At 36.2% G+C, this 18,026-nt stretch overlaps 1 protein-coding gene across 2 annotated transcripts in view; it reads right to left on the bottom strand.

Annotated features, from left to right (window-relative positions):
- Nucleotides 1-19: 19 nt before the first annotated feature.
- The window catches only part of OSBPL6 (oxysterol binding protein like 6), a 112,515-nt gene continuing 94,508 nt past the window's right edge, over nucleotides 20-18,026 (bottom strand). For both annotated transcript variants that reach the window (XM_075028348.1, XM_075028347.1), the window contains 8 exons: nucleotides 17,284-17,421; nucleotides 16,862-16,925; nucleotides 16,174-16,252; nucleotides 14,776-14,920; nucleotides 13,520-13,664; nucleotides 12,472-12,598; nucleotides 11,764-11,886; nucleotides 20-10,806 (listed from right to left, as the gene is read on the bottom strand). In XM_075028348.1, the coding sequence (XP_074884449.1) occupies nucleotides 10,698-10,806; nucleotides 11,764-11,886; nucleotides 12,472-12,598; nucleotides 13,520-13,664; nucleotides 14,776-14,920; nucleotides 16,174-16,252; nucleotides 16,862-16,925; nucleotides 17,284-17,421 (930 nt within the window). In that variant the 3' untranslated portion in view covers nucleotides 20-10,697. The remainder of the gene's footprint in view (nucleotides 10,807-11,763; nucleotides 11,887-12,471; nucleotides 12,599-13,519; nucleotides 13,665-14,775; nucleotides 14,921-16,173; nucleotides 16,253-16,861; nucleotides 16,926-17,283; nucleotides 17,422-18,026) is intronic.

Here is an 18,026-nt window from a genome sequence, read left to right on the forward strand (position 1 = left end):
AAATCTAGCATTGTTTGGATTTGCCTCTGAGGAAAAAAATACAAAAAATATGCTTTTTTTTTTTTTTTTTTTTTGGTAAGGCATTAGCAACATTCATTGGCAGGCTAAACAAGTCATTTGTACATGCATTATCCAATTACATTGCAACAGGTAAAAGAGCATCATGTTTCCTCAAAAACTAGAATAGTGTGTGTGTGTGTTTTTTGGACACAATACCCCGATAAATCCGGCTCAGCCTGAAGGAAACAGATGCCATCTTTTGTTACATTTTAGAGTACAACATAAACTATAGCATAGCCAAGGTCACCTTTATTTCCTACCAAAAGCTGTAGGATCTTCCTCAGTTGGAGTTGGTATTATGGGTATTGTGTATACCACATACATCACTGGAATAAAGTCTTCATTAAATTAATTTCTTTTGTTTACTATTCCCCCCACTACCACCTCCCTGAATCATGTGGCCAAAGACACTCAACTGCAATCAACATTAACTACTGTATGAGCTTGGTTTTTATTGCATGAGAGGTAGTCAGTGTGAGGCCTCTGCATTCTGGATTACTACACCAGTATGTTCAAAACCAACTCACAAGTGCAAAGACACAGAATAAGTGTTGCAGCTGCATTATGTGGGAACTTAAAACTGTTTTTTTACTGCTCCTTCCTGGCTAGGTTCAATCTCTGAAGTAGCCAGAGAACTTGATATACCAAAAAAAGCAATTCTATTTATGTTCTAAAGCCTAGAAGGAGTGACGGGACGCACTTTCTCACATTCATGCTTTTCTAGGCTGAGATTAGAAGCATGCTCTTAGTCACCCCCTTCTTCGCAAATCAGAAAGATTAGTCTCCTTTTTTGACTGGCATACAGTACTAGCAACCCTCACTCTGGGCTGGCACCATCCTGGGGAAAGTACAGGGAAACAGGGGTAGGAATTGCAAATATTCTTACAATTAAGCTTGCCAGAGTGAGACATAATATGATGAACTGTCATTGATTTAATCTCCTGTTCTTTCTTCCAAATGTCATACATAATTGAGCTTTGCAGAGACATGAAGTTAACTGGTTTTTAAATACTACAAGCCCCAGAATAAGGTCCCAAAATGCAAGAGAGTCAAAGGGAAGTCAAATATATTGCTCTGACTGGCAAGCACCCAAACCAGCTGTATATCACACATTTATCTTCCACAAGACAGTGCACATGTTCAAAATCAAGCTTAAGTGTACCTAGTTGAATACCTAGGCTTCACTGTATGTTAGGCCTACAGTTGAAATAGATTTGGGCAGCTAGATCATCCACTTACCTGGAAGCTCACTGAGTTCAATGGAGTACCAACAGCAGCTCAGCCTCATCTGCGTAGGTGCTCATTTGTTTAAGCATATAGGAATTAAAAATCAAGTACTATAAAGCCTGGTGTAACTAGGTACATTGTTTTGATTTCTTAGGAATGTCGCTGTTGAGCCTTTTTATTTGAACTTTAGTATCTACATCTTTAAACTTAATCCAATCAGACTGTTTGCAGTGTTTATGCTAAGTACGTACTGATGTCTGTGCAAGATCAGAGTCCAAGCAGATGAAGCAGAAAACAAATCTGACATGTGCATTGCTGATTGACTCTTGCACGTGAAATAAAAGTCTATAGATTTGGAATATACAAATTATATCCTAGCTATGTTATTCCTCAGCTGTTGATGTTTAGTAACAGTAAGCAATAGAATTGGTTTTACAGGCACAATTAGAGCCAGTATTTGGAGTCAGAATTAATAAGATGTAAAGAAGAATCAGCCTGAAAGATATACCAAACTTGTGAACAGTCAAGCACAAATAAATGCATTTGCAGGAAAGCAATCAAGATCAATCAAGATTACTTTTTTAAATGTTAAATTACTGAATGTACTATGACTAAACTTGGGCTTTTAAAAATTGTGATACTTTAAGTAGCTTATATGGTTTTCAAAACAAATATTTGCAAATCAATTTTCTATTGAGTTATTTAGAAATTATGGTACTGACTTTTTTTTCCAGTATCCTTTTCTTCTTCATTTCTTTACAGGAGTCCACAGTGAACTTCTGAGCATAAAATTAAGGGTGCTGCAGGTCACATTTAATATTACAGTGCTCAAAAATAATGCCTTCTGCAACATTTGGGTAGCTGGGTACATAAATGCTTCTTATTTTCTTTCCTTCCTGTAAGTAACAGTTTTCTATTGCTTTCAAGCAACAGAAAAAATTTTGCCTCCTGCATCTAGGAATGCAGAATCTTTCTAGTTGCAGTCTGTTATTCCCCTGTAAAACAGACACCATCTACCCAGTACTCAAAAGCAGTACTGGCTTTATATGCCAGGCATCTAGAAAGCAACTATTTGACTTTAAAATTCACCTGAAAATACGCAAAGCAAGTTTCTGTATACCTTTCTAGCTGACATAATAGCATAATCACAGTGGAAAGACTCTGAGAACCTCCTTTTACAAGGATGCTACACAAAGAGATGTGTAACAAATCATCAGATTTGGGATTTTTTGTAGAATGAGCACAGGGATATGGGCAATCAGTAAAGAATGCTCTTTTAGCTATTTAGGTTTTGACATTTTGGCCTGCTAAAGAACTGGTGCAGGACTGTTTCCCATCTCAAATTAAAGGCTGTTAAAAGCAAAGAAGCTCAGTAAGGCAATGTAAAATTAACAACTAATCTAGACCTTACTCTTTTAGTGGCATTCTCAGAGTCTGAGCAAGGTATAAATACTAAAATTTACTACATTTCATACATGTGCGTATGGGATCTAATTTCACCAACAAAAGTGTGACATTATTGTCAATTCATATTAACTTTGTGCAAAAAATGAGAGAAAATACAGAATTCTTTGCTGTTGAAATACTGAGAAATCATAATTCACCAAACAGTTAATTATACAAAGGAAAGCAGAAAAAGACCCAAAGAAGAGTCTTGCTAATGGTTACAACAAAGAAAATATACCTAATATCCTAATATAGAACTATGATAATGATCTCTCTGCATACCACAGTAGTTTCATTTTGTGATGGCTTTTTACGTGCTGAAGTATCCACTTCAGACAATCTAGCAGTAACACATACAGAACAAGAAGTTTGCTATGCATTTTGGTGAAGGAAAAGATTTCAGATATCAGATGCTAGCAACTTGATTTCTTACTTATTTTATAGTAAATAACATAGACATAAATCAATATACAAAGTTGAATCCATCCATCCATCCATCCATCCATCCATCCAGAAAAGCCCACTGACATTTATTTTTGGTCCAAGGATTAAATTTTAGTGAGTAAGCATTACAGGTCCACCCCACTCTGAAAGCTGGAGATTTAGCAAGGTCTGAGCACTAGGTGCAAGACAGAAGCACCACTCTTCATGTCTGTGGAGTTCCAAACACTGTTTAATTTTTAAAACTGAAACTTCACATGTAATTAATTCTTAGTGAGGAACGAATGTTTGAAAATAATTAGTTTAGAAATAATTATAAAAGAACAAGAACAGTGCTTTTGTTAAGTAGAGCGAAAGGCTAACTAAGGTAGAAGTCGTCATCTTTGCTTTTATGTCTACATACCAGAATACACTCATCAACCTTTATTTCTCAGCTCATAGTCAGGTCTTGTTTGAGACTCAGTTGAAAATATAATTTATTGTGATCTGAATTTTCTACACTATATTCCAACCACAAAAGAATACTTTAGTATCATTAACAAATCATGCTAAAGTTTACAGCAAGTGTTTTTTCTTCTGCATTAACCTGCTGGGAGGTCTGGAGCAGCAAAGTCCTCTCCAATAAGTAACACTTACTTCAAGAACTAAATAGACCTAATTTCTAACCTCAGATTGGAATGATAATTTTCAATGTCGAATTCAAGATAGGTGACAAAGCAAGTTTAATATATTTATGTATAATTTTATTGTTGGTGATCCAATCTCAAAATATGTTATAAAATATTAAGCAAATACAAAGATAATTTAAGATCTCGTCTGTATTTCTTCAACACAGTTGAATAAGCTATCCTGAATTTTCCTCTAGCTGGAAAATACTGAGGATTAAACTTATATTCATTTTGTTAATGTTACTGTAATATTCCTTGTTCAGGTGAATTTAACAAAGGAAGAGAGGGAGCATTCAGCACAGGACTAATAGAAAAGAAATTTGAGTTTGCAATCCTGACTCTTACACTGATTGTCCTCGGTGGACCTGACAAATCAACCGCTGGGCCACAAGTGCAATCGTAAATAGTAATGCAACTTCAGAAAAAAGACATTGCATGTGTGGCTACACTGACTGGCACAATAAGCGAGTACCTCAGTGAAGACGAATAGTTTTGGTTGAATATTATCGCTGCGTGTGCTGCTCTTGTGTAGCACTTACATCATTTTGATGCTCAGGGTGTAAAAGATAAGTTACCCACTTCTGAGTTTTTGAAGGAATCTCCTCACCTCTTCCATTTTTGCATCCCTAATGTTCTGGGCCAGCAACACTATACATTAGCATAAGATATCCCTCTTTCATTAATGCAGACCATTAAAAGTAGCAGTCAATATGGAAACATGTTCTAGTGTTTCATAGGAGACAACATCTGTCATAGCTCCAGGAGTACGAAGAAGTAGCTTTACCATACTTCAATGAATTATTCATAGGTCAAGGCAGAATATATTACACACTGCTGATTATATATTCCAATTTTATTGTTTCCTTAATTATAAAATATGTAACTCTCTTTGTCCACATTACCAATACACATTCAGCCAAATGCTGGCTACAGTCACTTTTATTTATAAAAGGAATAAAAACTTCCCTTCACTTTCAGAATTAATTCTGAGCAGATGTCATCAATCTTCCCTTTTTTCATGTTGTCATGGATCAGTGGAAAGAAAAATAGTATTAAGGTAACCTGCCTGAAATGGATTCAGCAGCTCTGCTGACATTTTAATTCATAAAAGTTAGAAAACTTTCTATTTTGTTACAGCTGTGCCACTGACAGAGCTGCTGTGACTAGTTTCACTGTTCTCCATTGCAGTCTCTCCCTCCCTTTTCTGAGGTTTGTCAAAGATCGCAAGGCAGGGAAAAAAAAAAATTAAAGATATGATGGGTTTGTAATACCACAATACTTGACAAAGGAGGAGAGAGGTATATAAAACACCTACAAGTACATCACTATCACTTTTTAAACCTGCAAGATACCATATAAAAATCATTTCGTAAAGAGGCTTTTCAGTTTAGTGGAAGAAAGACATAGCTTACACTAATGAATGAAGGTGTTTTACATTCCCTAGTTTAAAGAGCAAATAATGTATTTGCTTTTGTAAGTAGATTCCTTACAATATATAATACAAAAATAAAATTAATTGCTGTAAATAAGCCATTTCTGTGAGCTTACTGAGATTTGCAACATTCTTGCAGGTGCCATTCACTGTTCTAACAGAGCTGAGGGAGATATCCTCCCCAGAAATAATTAATCTTTATTAACACACTTAGTCCAGATTCTTCTGTTAAAAACAAAAAGAATAAAAAAACAAAAGACCTTTCTCCATGAAACTACTTCTGAGTGATACCAGAATTATAATAAAAGTAACCAGGGATGGTAAAGTAGAAAATTATACTACTTTTTATACTAAATATACCTTCGCAACCTTGAGCACATGAACAAAATACTTAGTTGCCGCTCTATCTCTACCTACTGTGACTTTTATCAATATATGTTCTAAACAGGAAGTTCAAGTTTTATACAATTTTGATGACTAATGACAGGAAGAAAACCCAAGATAGTATTTTCAGCCACAGTAGCTGCTAGAGTAAGTGGTTGTGACACGGTAAACTTTGTTTTCTCCCAAGTCTGTGTATAACACAGGGTGACTGGTGAGGCCATTCCAGTGTTTCTTAAACATGACATCTGTCATTAATCTTTTTCCCCCTGCTGGGCCAAACTCTCTAACTTAACCCCTCCTGTCATTTTAGCATATGAATACAAATACTCTTTCCTTTCAGGTGGATTTAATCTGAAAACTCTCCTTTACTTTCATTATGCGGCTCCAGTATTAGTAATGACACCTAAAATAAGAGCTATTCTTCAGATTATGACTGCAGCCAATGGCATGTTAAACAGCTAGTGTTTATCTCTGCACCAGACAATATTCAAAATCCTATAATACAAGGAGACCACACAAACCTTCCCTATACTAACAGAGCTTTGCTAGTGAAACCAAGTTTTGCAAAACTCACAGAGAATTGGCATATTCAGCCCTCTTCATTATTGTGCAAGTGCAAATGAACCTCCCCTCCTTTTCAGGGTATTTCTAAAAATTCAGATTTTTTGAGAGAAACTCTACGAGCAAGACTGCATTGCACTGGGCTTCACTCTGCCTGGTTCAAGGGTGAGAAAATTCCATGTTACCTCCATGGGAATCAGAGGGCATGGCCCAGATGCAAGGTCCTCACTAGCTGCCCATGAGGGCAGGACCAGCACTGGCTCCTAGTGTGCCTTAAGGTCTGTGTAATTTGTTTCCATAAAGCTCTAACAGTGTTCAGTAGGGAAATTAAGGGCAGTATCTTTCAAAACTGTGTCATGTATACATACTGCAATACTCGACATATGCCTAGCATGTGCTATTCAAATAAAACCCACAAATGCCTTACAAGCTCATTCAGAGTCAGAAGTTCAAAATGAGAAAAAAATAAAGGGTAACATTATTTGTAAGATGAAAAGAGTTCACTTTTAAAGCCAAATACAAAAAAAGTTTACTTCATGCAACTTACATGTGTCTAAAATTAGAATGGATGTCCAGATGACTTTTTAATCACAGTGATACTGTATGAAAATCAACTCATATTCAAATTGTATCTCCCAGTGAGATAACAATTTCTAATATGCCGAAAAATCTACCAGCTTGTTAATACAGATCTAAAATAGGAATGAAGCTATTTAAGTCTTTATAAGACATTACATTTGATGAAAATGGCTATTATTAACCTATCATACCTGCAGTACCAGAACAGGGAACAAATTAAGGTACACTTTTGAAATATTAATTGAAAGTACAGTTCACTATTGTGAAATTAAAGCATATGGGCTGTGTATTTTATACAGAAATAGGTGTTTTGAGAAAACACAGGAAAAAGCAAAGGATACATCTTTGTAGTAAAAGTTAGAACTTCTTAAATTGTCTAACAGGTTTTAAATGTCAAATGAGTTGCACTAATTTTCATCACATACCAAACCTATAGCAATTAAATCTACTGAGCTGATAAGTATTTTTCATGCCTTTCAAAAGGAAATACTGCCTGGATGAATGGAGTGAGGTGAGCTGAAAACTGCCCAAATCTCCAGCCTTGAAGGGCATTGATAAATGGCTTATGCCCCGCTGGCAGCTAGCAATGAGAACAGCCCTGCAGGTGTCAATTTTGTGGCCCGTGTCAATCAACAACTCACCAGTGACCTGGGCAAGGACATAGACTACACGCTAACAAGTTCGCAGCTGACATTAAATTAGGAGGATGAGACGGCACGACAAATGGCAGAGCTTCAGTCAGAAGGACATTGCTCAGCTTGAGGACTGGGCCAGAAGACACTTCATGCGGTTCAATAGAAGTGCGAAGGTCTGCACCTGGGGCGGAAAAATCCCACGTTCTGGGAAGGGACGACCGAGCAGCAGCCCTGCTGAAAAGCAGCAGGCACTTACAATGAGTGCCAGGCTGCAAAGGAGCCAACAGTGCGTTCTCCCTGCAACATGGGAAACCCCATCCTGCAGTACACTGGCAGGGGATGTGGAAAGCCCACTATCCCCCACAACTCAGCTCTGGTGAAATTTCATGGGTTGTCTAAAAACTATAATTTGGATAGAAGCCCCCAGACCTATCCTCTGTTAAACCATTCTCTTTAGAAACAGCACAAAATATGTCATGATGTCCCCCAAGGTTACAGGAAAAATTTAATAAAGGATTTTGCACAGAATCCATAGAATTCTGCACTATAAGAAATTGCTTTACAGTACATCTGCTAGCACTTTTCAATTTCTGATGAGGGCTGCAAATATTTGTGATGCATTGTTTTGTGTCTCCTCTACTTACAAACTAACTAACTTAACATTCAGGAGGCTTAAAAAGTGCCTTCAATAGAATGATTTAGCATATCACAGATATTTTTTTTTTTAATTTTAAAATTGTTAATGTTATTTTTCTTTCAATCAGTGTCAAATAAACAATTGGAAAAATAATTAAATCAGTGGTAGCATCTTTAGTGTACACCAAGTATCAGTTTGCATTGCATGTAATGGCGTTCAAATAACACTAGCAGAACACTGTAAAACTAAAGACCTTATTTCTGTATTTAAATTAAAAAACAACCTTCAAAAAAATTTGAGGACATGCAGTTTCTATCCCTCAAATGTACTTGCAGTCATACACACATAATGCCTTCTAATATCACGGTGAACTGCACACAAAGACTGGAGTATGATGTGGGCAAATGTTTAATAATGTTTTTAAGGAAAGTGACACAGAATAATTAATTGCTATTTTGCACACAATGTGCCAATTTGATTAATAGTGTACTGTCATTAAAGCAAGGAGGATGAAGTTAACCAAATATGATTAAAAAACCCCAAACTTTTTATATATTTTCATTTTTTTATAATAACAATTGCAGAACTAAAAAAAAAAAAAAACCAGACTAGGTTCAACTACGAAAGAAAAAGATATCGTTCTTTGAATAATTCAAAATTTTCTTTGGAAGAAATCCTGTTAATCTGCACACAGGTTTTTTTAAACCAAATATTCATAAGCAATTCATGAGCATTCACAATTCTTATAAAGTCTACTTAATATTTTCTTTAGGTTTTCATAGTTCTTCCTGATAATAGAACTGTGTGAAGAAACTGGAATTCATTAGTAGCTAGTTGCTCTGCCAGTTGCTTTGCCATACTAACAAGGAGGAGAACTAAATGCATATTAAATAATCAAAGTAATCTCAGTTCTGTAGAGACTTGACTCTGCAAAAAGAAGAAGCATAATCTACTGAGAACGGTTCAAGCAGCTCTGCTGGCAGGATCACATACCTATCTAATAATTTTTTTTAGGTCTCAGTACTAGCATCAATCTTAAATAGAAAAATTCAAGTGCACTATGTACGCTGTGTACATGTAGAAAGAGATACAGTGCATATGCATGACACCTAACCTATCATCAGTGCCTGGATGTATAATACACGCATAAATGGAAGACTAGAACATACCATATGGAATGCAGTTTTTACCTAATAAAGTTACTTTTTTTTCCTTTTATTAAAATCTGCCCTCCTACTGTTTAACGTTTCAGAGATTTTCAAATAGAAAGTGCCAAGCCTTCTCCCACATATATTAACTGAGGCTTAGCAACACATAAGAGACTTGGTTCTTAATCAAAAAATATAGAATCACTTTATGAAAAACTGTAAAATATAATTTTGCACAAAAGCTATTTTGGCAACACAAGTAGTAGTTGTTAGCTACAACACATGGGAGCCTCTGCCATACTCTCAAATATAAATTTAGATAGGAAAAGCGGATGGGGAAAAAACAGAGCCAGTAAAGTAAACAGTGTGTGTGGCAGAAAATAGTTGTATTTACAGTACTGTCCAGCTTCTGGAGAGAAGCCAGAGAGCTTCCCATGAAATCTTTCTGTGCTTTTAACGCTGTTGCAAAGCTTCAGGGAATTCTAATTGTATAAACAGTTACGGGGAAATGAGATTCACTGTGAGACCATGTCTAGCCAGTGGTAAAAGTGATGATTGCATCTCAGCATCAGTCATTTAGAATATGAACTTTCTGACAAGCAATTCATATGCATTTACCAAAATTGTCTCAAATTCAACCAGTAAGCAGTTTCTTTTCAGTCTGAATATACAGTCAGCTTCCCAAAGCTAAAGCATGTACAGTAGATCTCATTCCTCTGAAATACAGTTAGATGTTTGGTTGTCTTTTGATTTTAAATAATGCAGGTTCTCCAATATTTATATCATGATAAAATTCTAGTGCTTTAAAAATCTGCCCTTCACACAAGCCTAAGCATACATATTTTAAAATTACTTACTGTACATCTTCATATTTTGTTTAAGGCATGAACAATGGCATATGAATGGGAACAGCTTCCAGAAAAGCGTATCTTTTTGACAAAGGCCAGTCCAAGCACATCACACCAAAGGACTAACCTGAAGCCAGAAATGACAGTGTTGTGACCCAAGAGTTTTTAACAAAAATAGTTGAAACAAAATGGATTTTTTTCTCTTTTTCTTCCTCTTTTGTTTTGTGGTTTTTTTGTTTGGTTTTTTTGTAATTTAAATTATATTACTCTTAATGTCTGTTTAAAGCACCGGTTGCAGTTTTGCGTTTACCATCTCTTCCGAGTGACTTTGGATAACTCATCTGCTTCTTTTGTTCTGGATTTTCAGCATATGAAACTTTAAAAGGTTTCTGTTTCTTTCTTTTTTTTTTTTTCTTTTTTTTTTTTAATGGCTGCTGCAAAATTAAAAAGATCCAGAAGTGGTCAGGGGCCTGGTCTAATGCACTTTCAAAAGTCCGTTATAAAGATGAAAATAAATGCGAATGATAGGTTTTTCCGTAGACCCACAAACCACGCTTAGCTATAAGAAACATATTGTGCATAGTTATTTTTTTCTTCAGAGTGATATGTTTACTAGATCTACATTCTCAGTTTACCAGAGTACAGGAATTTCTACTTTACTAAAGCCAGGATCCTTTCGCAGTTCCCAGTAGGTGTCATTGGTAACCCAGGCTTCCCTTTGATTAGCGTCGATAACTTTTCTGTAGAAAGGAAAAAAAAAAAAAAGAGAGAGAAAGAGGGGGAAAAAAGTTCTGACCATAGATCTCTGCTCTTATGTAATATGAAATCATATTCCATACCTCTCTGATCTAACCCAATACTAAATCTGATTTTATATTTCTAAAGGACACAAGAACAGTCAGGGATTTAACAATAAAAATCAGCCTCTACCTGTGTCAAAAGTGCAAGGCTTAGAAAGCAGCCAAGATCGCAAATGTGTTGTCTGATCTGTGTGAACAGGTCTTAGAGCCACATAAAGCCTCTTTGGCCACTACAGATTCTGATTATGCGCAGGGGATCAACCAAGAGATCTAGCTTGCAGAATGCAAGTCTTTTACCATTTACGTCCTTTGTCTCCTTTATATTTTCCTTATCTTCCACTACAAAACTGCATCAAGCATGTTCAATCTTTTCACTTTTGATTTGCCATGCTAAACATCAGGCTATTTGGTAGGACTAGCCCTTGTTTCAGAAGAATGCTTCAAACAAACAAAAACCCCTCCACTCAAAAATAAATTGTAACGTAAGTGTAGATATATATACACTTATATATACATTTTACAGAGAGATATATGTATGTATGATATTGTTTTTCAGGTCACTGTTTATTAGTTTGTTTATGCAATGACGTAAAACAATAACCTAGTTAAATCTCAGATTCTAATATTATACTTCTATTGCACTTCAAAAAACATTGGCTGAGGGGTGCAGCAGGCTTGTATAGCTGTTGCCCCTTGTGAGAAAATGCTCTTTTAAGTATGAAGCTTTAAACTATCTAAAAATTGCTTCAGGCAGAGATCAGGTATCTGATTATTTTTCTTAAAATTGCCATTTTCCAGGCTTTCACGATTAACAGACTACGTTGGTGATAATTCTTGTAGTATTTTGTCCAGTCATACTACAGAAAACAGACTTACTACTGAAATGAATAGACTCACTTAAAAAATTTGGGTACATATTCAATGCTGTTTTCTTCCATGTACCGCCTCCGACCTCTCTGGAGTTCCTCTATTCTTTGTTTCTCAGATGCTGCCGCTTCTACATTTCCTTCCTCCAGAAGCCTGTATGAATAACAGCAGATCCTATAGCAATCATACAGTGTCTAGGACAAGGGATTTTCTAGTGCCAATCATCACAAAAATCAAGCAGAAGCCAAGCCAAGCCAAGCCTGTCTGTGTTGTACCCACTTTCAGATCTAGTCATAACCTCATAAAATAAGAATAACCGAGATGTGACTCCCCAGTTACATGTACCTGACCTGTAGCCTAAGGCATACGCTTTCTTTAGTAACTTCAACATATCACAAACATTGAAGTACTTTGAACTGAGATTTAGGAGGGAATTAGTGTTGATTCCATTCATAGCAGGAGGGCAAGACATTTTAGAGCCTGTCTTTCTAGTTTGTTATGAGGAATCCTACCTCTGCCCAAAGATTGCACTATAGCTCTACTATACCAACAAGATGCTTTCTACTTTCCTTCAACTGAGTAAAGCAGAAATTTGATTGCAATACTGAATACCTTCTCTGCTAGGAGAATCCTCCAAAGCTTAGTTCAGACTGTAGTGAAGACATAGAAAAAATTCAATACTTAGCCAAACCCAGTCTTAAACCCAGCAATATTAAGAGTATAAATAAGCATTCTTGCCTTTGATCTGGCCTGAATCGTGCATCTGTTGTAGGAAGAAGATCTTTCAGTAAAGGATCTAATTCATTGAGCTCAATAGCAAACCTCGTGAAGCCATAATAACGTTCATAATTGGTTGGCATGGAGCCTGTGTGAATATGTATGAGAAAGAAAAAAGCTTTTTAAGCTATTACTTCAAATATGCAAGAGATTAATTTATTTATTAAATTATAACAGCAAAAATATTAATATATTGTACGCTTACATATAATTAAAAAGCATCAAAAGCTATTCTCTAGGTGGAACAACATTCACTAAATATTAATGTGAACTGCTTATCCTGGGGAAGTTGTAATTACATGCTAATAGATTCAAAACTTATGATTTTCCTTCCTTTTTACATAAGAACTACTGTTTTCCAGACTTTCAAGTTAAACATAGTTTCCTGTTCCCCAGAAAGTGGGCTTACCAAATGTCTCTATAAAAGCTAACCTTAACTGATCTTCAGAGTTGATTTTGGAACATAACACTCACTTGCAGACTGATTCGGCACTGTCCAACACCTTCAGCACTAACGGCAATCAGAGTAGACATAGCAGAGAGCAGGGCGCAAAGTAGAGTTGAAAATACTATCTATACATAGTAGGGTTCAAAATACTAACAATAATGACAATTGCTGGATAATCACTCTGCATGTATGAGAGATACTACAGGTGCAAAAGACGACTAATTCAACCTCAGTGCCTATAAGCAAGCAGTAAGGAAGTTGAAATCAGCTCCTGAAATCACAGGAGCTCGCAGGCCCAGACATCCAACTTTTTTGCTTAAGTTGACCACAAGACCCCAGAGTATTTGACCAGGAGTCAGAGTGAGATGTAGAAGACTATGCCCTGTAAGAACATTTCCATTTACCATTACTATAAACTCATGTAAATTTTTGTTTATTTGTCTAGCCAGAAATTTAATTTCTCCAGTAGTATTTTGTGTATTTAAACTGATGGCTAAAACAGCTCTACATAGTTTAGGGTTACACTACAGTGACTGCCAGAGTTTATTACAAGCTTCTTACCTGGCCTCCATATGCATTTGGCTGAAGGTGCAACCCCACAATAAAGGCCTTCATGCCACTTTCCAAAAAGGCGATGAACCACCTTCCCTTCTTGATCTATCACAACTCCCTGCACCTCATTTACATTTGAATTCCAGTAGTTCACCTGCAAGTTTAACAAAGAATTACTAGTTCACACTGTTTTTCACATTACCCATTGTATCAATACAGCCACTGCATGAATCTTAATATGTGGCACCAACTGTCCAAATTTTGTATTGGAACAGCTCACCTGGAACCAAGAATATCAGAATTGAAAATTCAGATGATCTGAATATTAATTGATTTAGTATATAAGAAACTCTGAATAATTTGATATGTGTTTTGGTATAAAGATATTTAAATTATCTGCACATCTGGGAACTATACTGTTGTTCATTAACCCATATCCCACCACACAATTCAGCAAAAATGACACTTTGATCTGAGCCAACTAACTCTCTTCTTTCTATATGGAGAAATACTGAATATACCTGTACATGTAAGGGAATCCTTTGACGGGTGCTGCACACTGCTGTTTGCAGCAGGGGAGACATTCAGCCAGTATTACTTGTTATTTGTTGCTTTCTGTTTCTCTTCTCTGCTTTGCTTTTCTTAGACACATTTATTTCTTACACTTTCACCTACTGAGCCAGTTGCCCATTCTCAGAACATCCATCAAAACATGAATTTCAGATTTACGGTAACGCACCACTGCTAACGCTGCAATGGTATTGATGTATTTTGTTGCAATATGAAGACAAACTTATTTTTAGGGAAAATAATGGATAGTAACATAGCTATATAGTGATTTGGTTTTATATGTGGTTCTTGTCTGGATATTAAAATACTATGAACCAAAGCAGCATTATTTAATCAAAAGAGAAAAAATATTGACTGCCAAATTCTAGTAAAGGCAGAAGTAAAATGGCACAGAAGTCTAAAGTGACTTTGTGTTTTCATTGTGGTAATACAAAAGAAATTATTCATTCTTAACCTAAAACCAAAAACAGTATAGCACACACCTATACAGCAATGCAACATTCTGATATCAAATGTTCAATGGAATGGAGTCATACTACTCAACATAGCACTCTCATTTGACAATTTACATATTTATGAACATTGATAAGACAGAATGTGGAATGTAGATTTCAGGAACACTAAATAAACTGCTTGATATATGCTTGAACTATGCAGTTTTATGAATATGATATGTATTAGAATACATATGTTACCTTGACAAATGTGAGTTTACAAATACAAACACTGCTTTTTGTGTTTCTGATAGTTATCTCTCCATAGTGTTCTATCCACCTCCTTCCACTAAGAATATTATGTATGCAAGTAGTGACTTTGTTCCAGACATAGTAGTCTCCATACCTAAGAACAGATTAACAAGTGGTAACATACATTAACCATGATCATTAGGACAAAAAAAGTAAAACATAGCTCCATTATCATAAATACAAGACCATATTCCTCAAAAACTTTTGAAACAATAGCTTACTTTATTAAAGCACTGGTTCTGGGTATGTTACTAATCCTCCATAGAGGAGTTCACCTAAGCTCTAGTGCAGAGAACTGAAGAATGGTGCTATGAACCACACATCAAGCCATTGTGAATCAACAAAGCCCTACATTGCATATTCACTGTCCTCAGAGCATTAACTGCTTTGGCCACATTTCCTCTAGGGGAAGGAGAGTGACCCAAAGATCAACATAAGGCTGAACTGAGGCTATAAGCAGACAAGGTAATTAAATTACAAATATGGGAAGAAGGTAACAGAAAGGAAGTAGGAAGCAGGAGCTCACTGGCATGTCGTCCCTTTCCCTCTGTAACAACTACTCAGAGTCAGAGCATCTCTGTTGTCAAACAAGGGAATAAAATGAGGGAACTATATTGTGCAAAGCACATTCTCCTTCAGAGCTAAGGGGCAAGCATGAGGACAGAAGACAAAGATGCTCCTGAGTGCATTTACTTCAATTTCATGAGATGGATAAAGAAGTGGAGTGATGTCATGCTGTTAGAGGCAGAAAGAAAGGCTGGGTGCAATGTACAGGAGCAGGAATAGTACTGCAAAACCAGCAGACGTTTAAAGTATCCTCTCCTTGCATATTCTCAGGGTTTACGACATGCAACTACTCTTAACTGCAGTGAAACTTCTTCTTCTCACTACTCTTTCAACATCTGAAGAACATGTTCTGGCTTAACTACATTTTGGAAAATGACCTTACATTACTAGCGGTTGTTCTAAGGGAACACTTAGCAGTATTGAGAGCCTTAGCAAGGACAGCGCTAGCTGCTGACAGTCCTATATTGCAGCCTTGTTCTGAACAGTTGATTGTTACTGTACATGTAAAACTTGGGTTCTCCCACCTAAAACATTTCTATTCCCCTCTGTCTACCGCTTTCTAGAGAGTTTGTATATTTTCCCTCCAAAAACCCAAATGGATCTTCAGGCTCAAAAATGCTTCAGTGTCCCCACCTGTACACTAAGGAGAGATGTGAACTACGCACTACTCTCACCAGTACAAATCATGTGATGTCTGCATACACTTCCCCCAATCCATTCACAAGGCAGCACAGATTGCAGCAAAGACTGAAAACAAAAGGAAATAGGACAGTAGCTTACTTTGGAAGAGTCACATTCAAGGTTCCAACTGGCAGAATTTCCATTGATTTCCCCCAGAATTTGTTTTTCCACCTGATATCTGAATATAATAGTGAAAGATTTACAAAACTGAAAAGACCAAAGTCTCCCCCTTGCAGTGATCTGCGTGTCACACAAGATGCTCTATGCTAGACTACCCAGTTTAAAACAGGACAGTATGAGGCTGTCATGAAAATACAAAAGAAAAAAAATACTAGAAAATGACATTAGGCCATAAAAACTAAAGATAAGTTTGATTTTTTTCTAGGAGTCATGGCTGTGCTACATTATTGTCAAAGCTCTCATGAAAACATTCAATAGAAATTAAATGTATATATCAGTAGACACAAAGAAAGAAAGAGCTGCTTGTTCAACTGTGTAAAAAGAACTGCTTGTGTTTGTAAGAAATAATAATTTTCTTGGTAAAAAAGCTTCTAACCAGAAAAGTATAAACAGACTGCAAGTGACAAGGGAACTTATAACATGTCTGGTCACTCTTAAAGAATAAGAATTTGGAGGGAAATAATTCAGAGCATCAGTTTGTAATATGTTACTACAAAAATAAGTATAGAAATTGAGTAAGTTCCAAATGCAAAGCTCAGCTTGTACAGACAAAGTTTTTACTTCCTAATAAAAAAGGAGTTTATGGTTTTGAATTAAAAAAGTATACCTTGCCAAAACACAAAGTTCTTCGATTCACAGTGACAGGCCGAAATGGGAGGATGGTGGCTAACCTGGAAAACAGTTTGACTGAGTTAAAACCAGTTCATTTTCATTTCTAAGACAATACAATTGTTACTGCAATATGAAAATACTAAATAGCCCGCACTATTTTTTAGCCTATGTTGCTATGAAAACAGATGCAACTTAAGTTTGTACTTAAAATGCTATGTACTTAAACCACTTCCTTGTGATTACTATAAAAATATATACCTTCTAGCATTTAACAAATTTCATTCATACTAACAACCTTTTCATACTATTAAGAGAGCAAACCATTCTAACTAGAAAGAAAAAACAAGATTACTCTATAAAACAAAGAAACCAGAAGCTAAATCTAAACAGGAGTGTCTATCTAGAAACAAGCTTTACCTGCTCTGAGAAAAATCGAAATCCTTTGTCTTCTCTAATACATTCGTAAGTTTCACCAAGCACTGGGTTAAATGGCTTGCTTCCTGCTCTAAAGTATGTAGAGGCATAGCCTGATGCTGCAAAAGCAGCTATGAGAACCTGTGAAAATAAAGACAAGAACATAAGCAAGTATAGGCAGACATTCTTGTGTATCACTACGTGGCATCCCACAACTCACTCCAGTCAAAGTGAAATCTGGATTAATGAGGCATGCCTGAGAGTGAAGCCATACATCCCAACCAGAACTAATATAAACTGTATGTCTTTTGTTGATATAATTTGTTTTTCTTCATGGCCTCAGTCAGTCTCTTTGAACAGTCCCCTAAAAATAACAATCTGCACAAGATACTGTTCTTCTACCTTTGACCAGGTTTATCAATAATGATCTAAAACACAGACCCAGCTCTAGTCTATGCTCCTTGTGAATAAATACTATATGATAACTTCTGATGACAAGATCACATACCATTTTCCTACGGGAACTATTTTATTTGGTGCCAAACATAATTGGCTCTCACTTAAGACGTCCTTAATGCAGAGTTATCTCAGGATCTTCCATGCATGTGCGGCCTTATCAGCCCCCTTGTCTACATGTACAACCAAAATTTAGTAATCTCTAAACCAGGCCTAGCTGGGAGTAATAAACTAAGTGACATGCCACAGTAGTGTAGATTACAGCTCCCTTCAGCAGAGTTTAAAAAAAA

The sequence above is a fragment of the Buteo buteo genome, chromosome 5 (assembly GCF_964188355.1).
Source record: "Buteo buteo chromosome 5, bButBut1.hap1.1, whole genome shotgun sequence".
NCBI classification, from domain to species: Eukaryota; Metazoa; Chordata; class Aves; order Accipitriformes; family Accipitridae; genus Buteo; species Buteo buteo.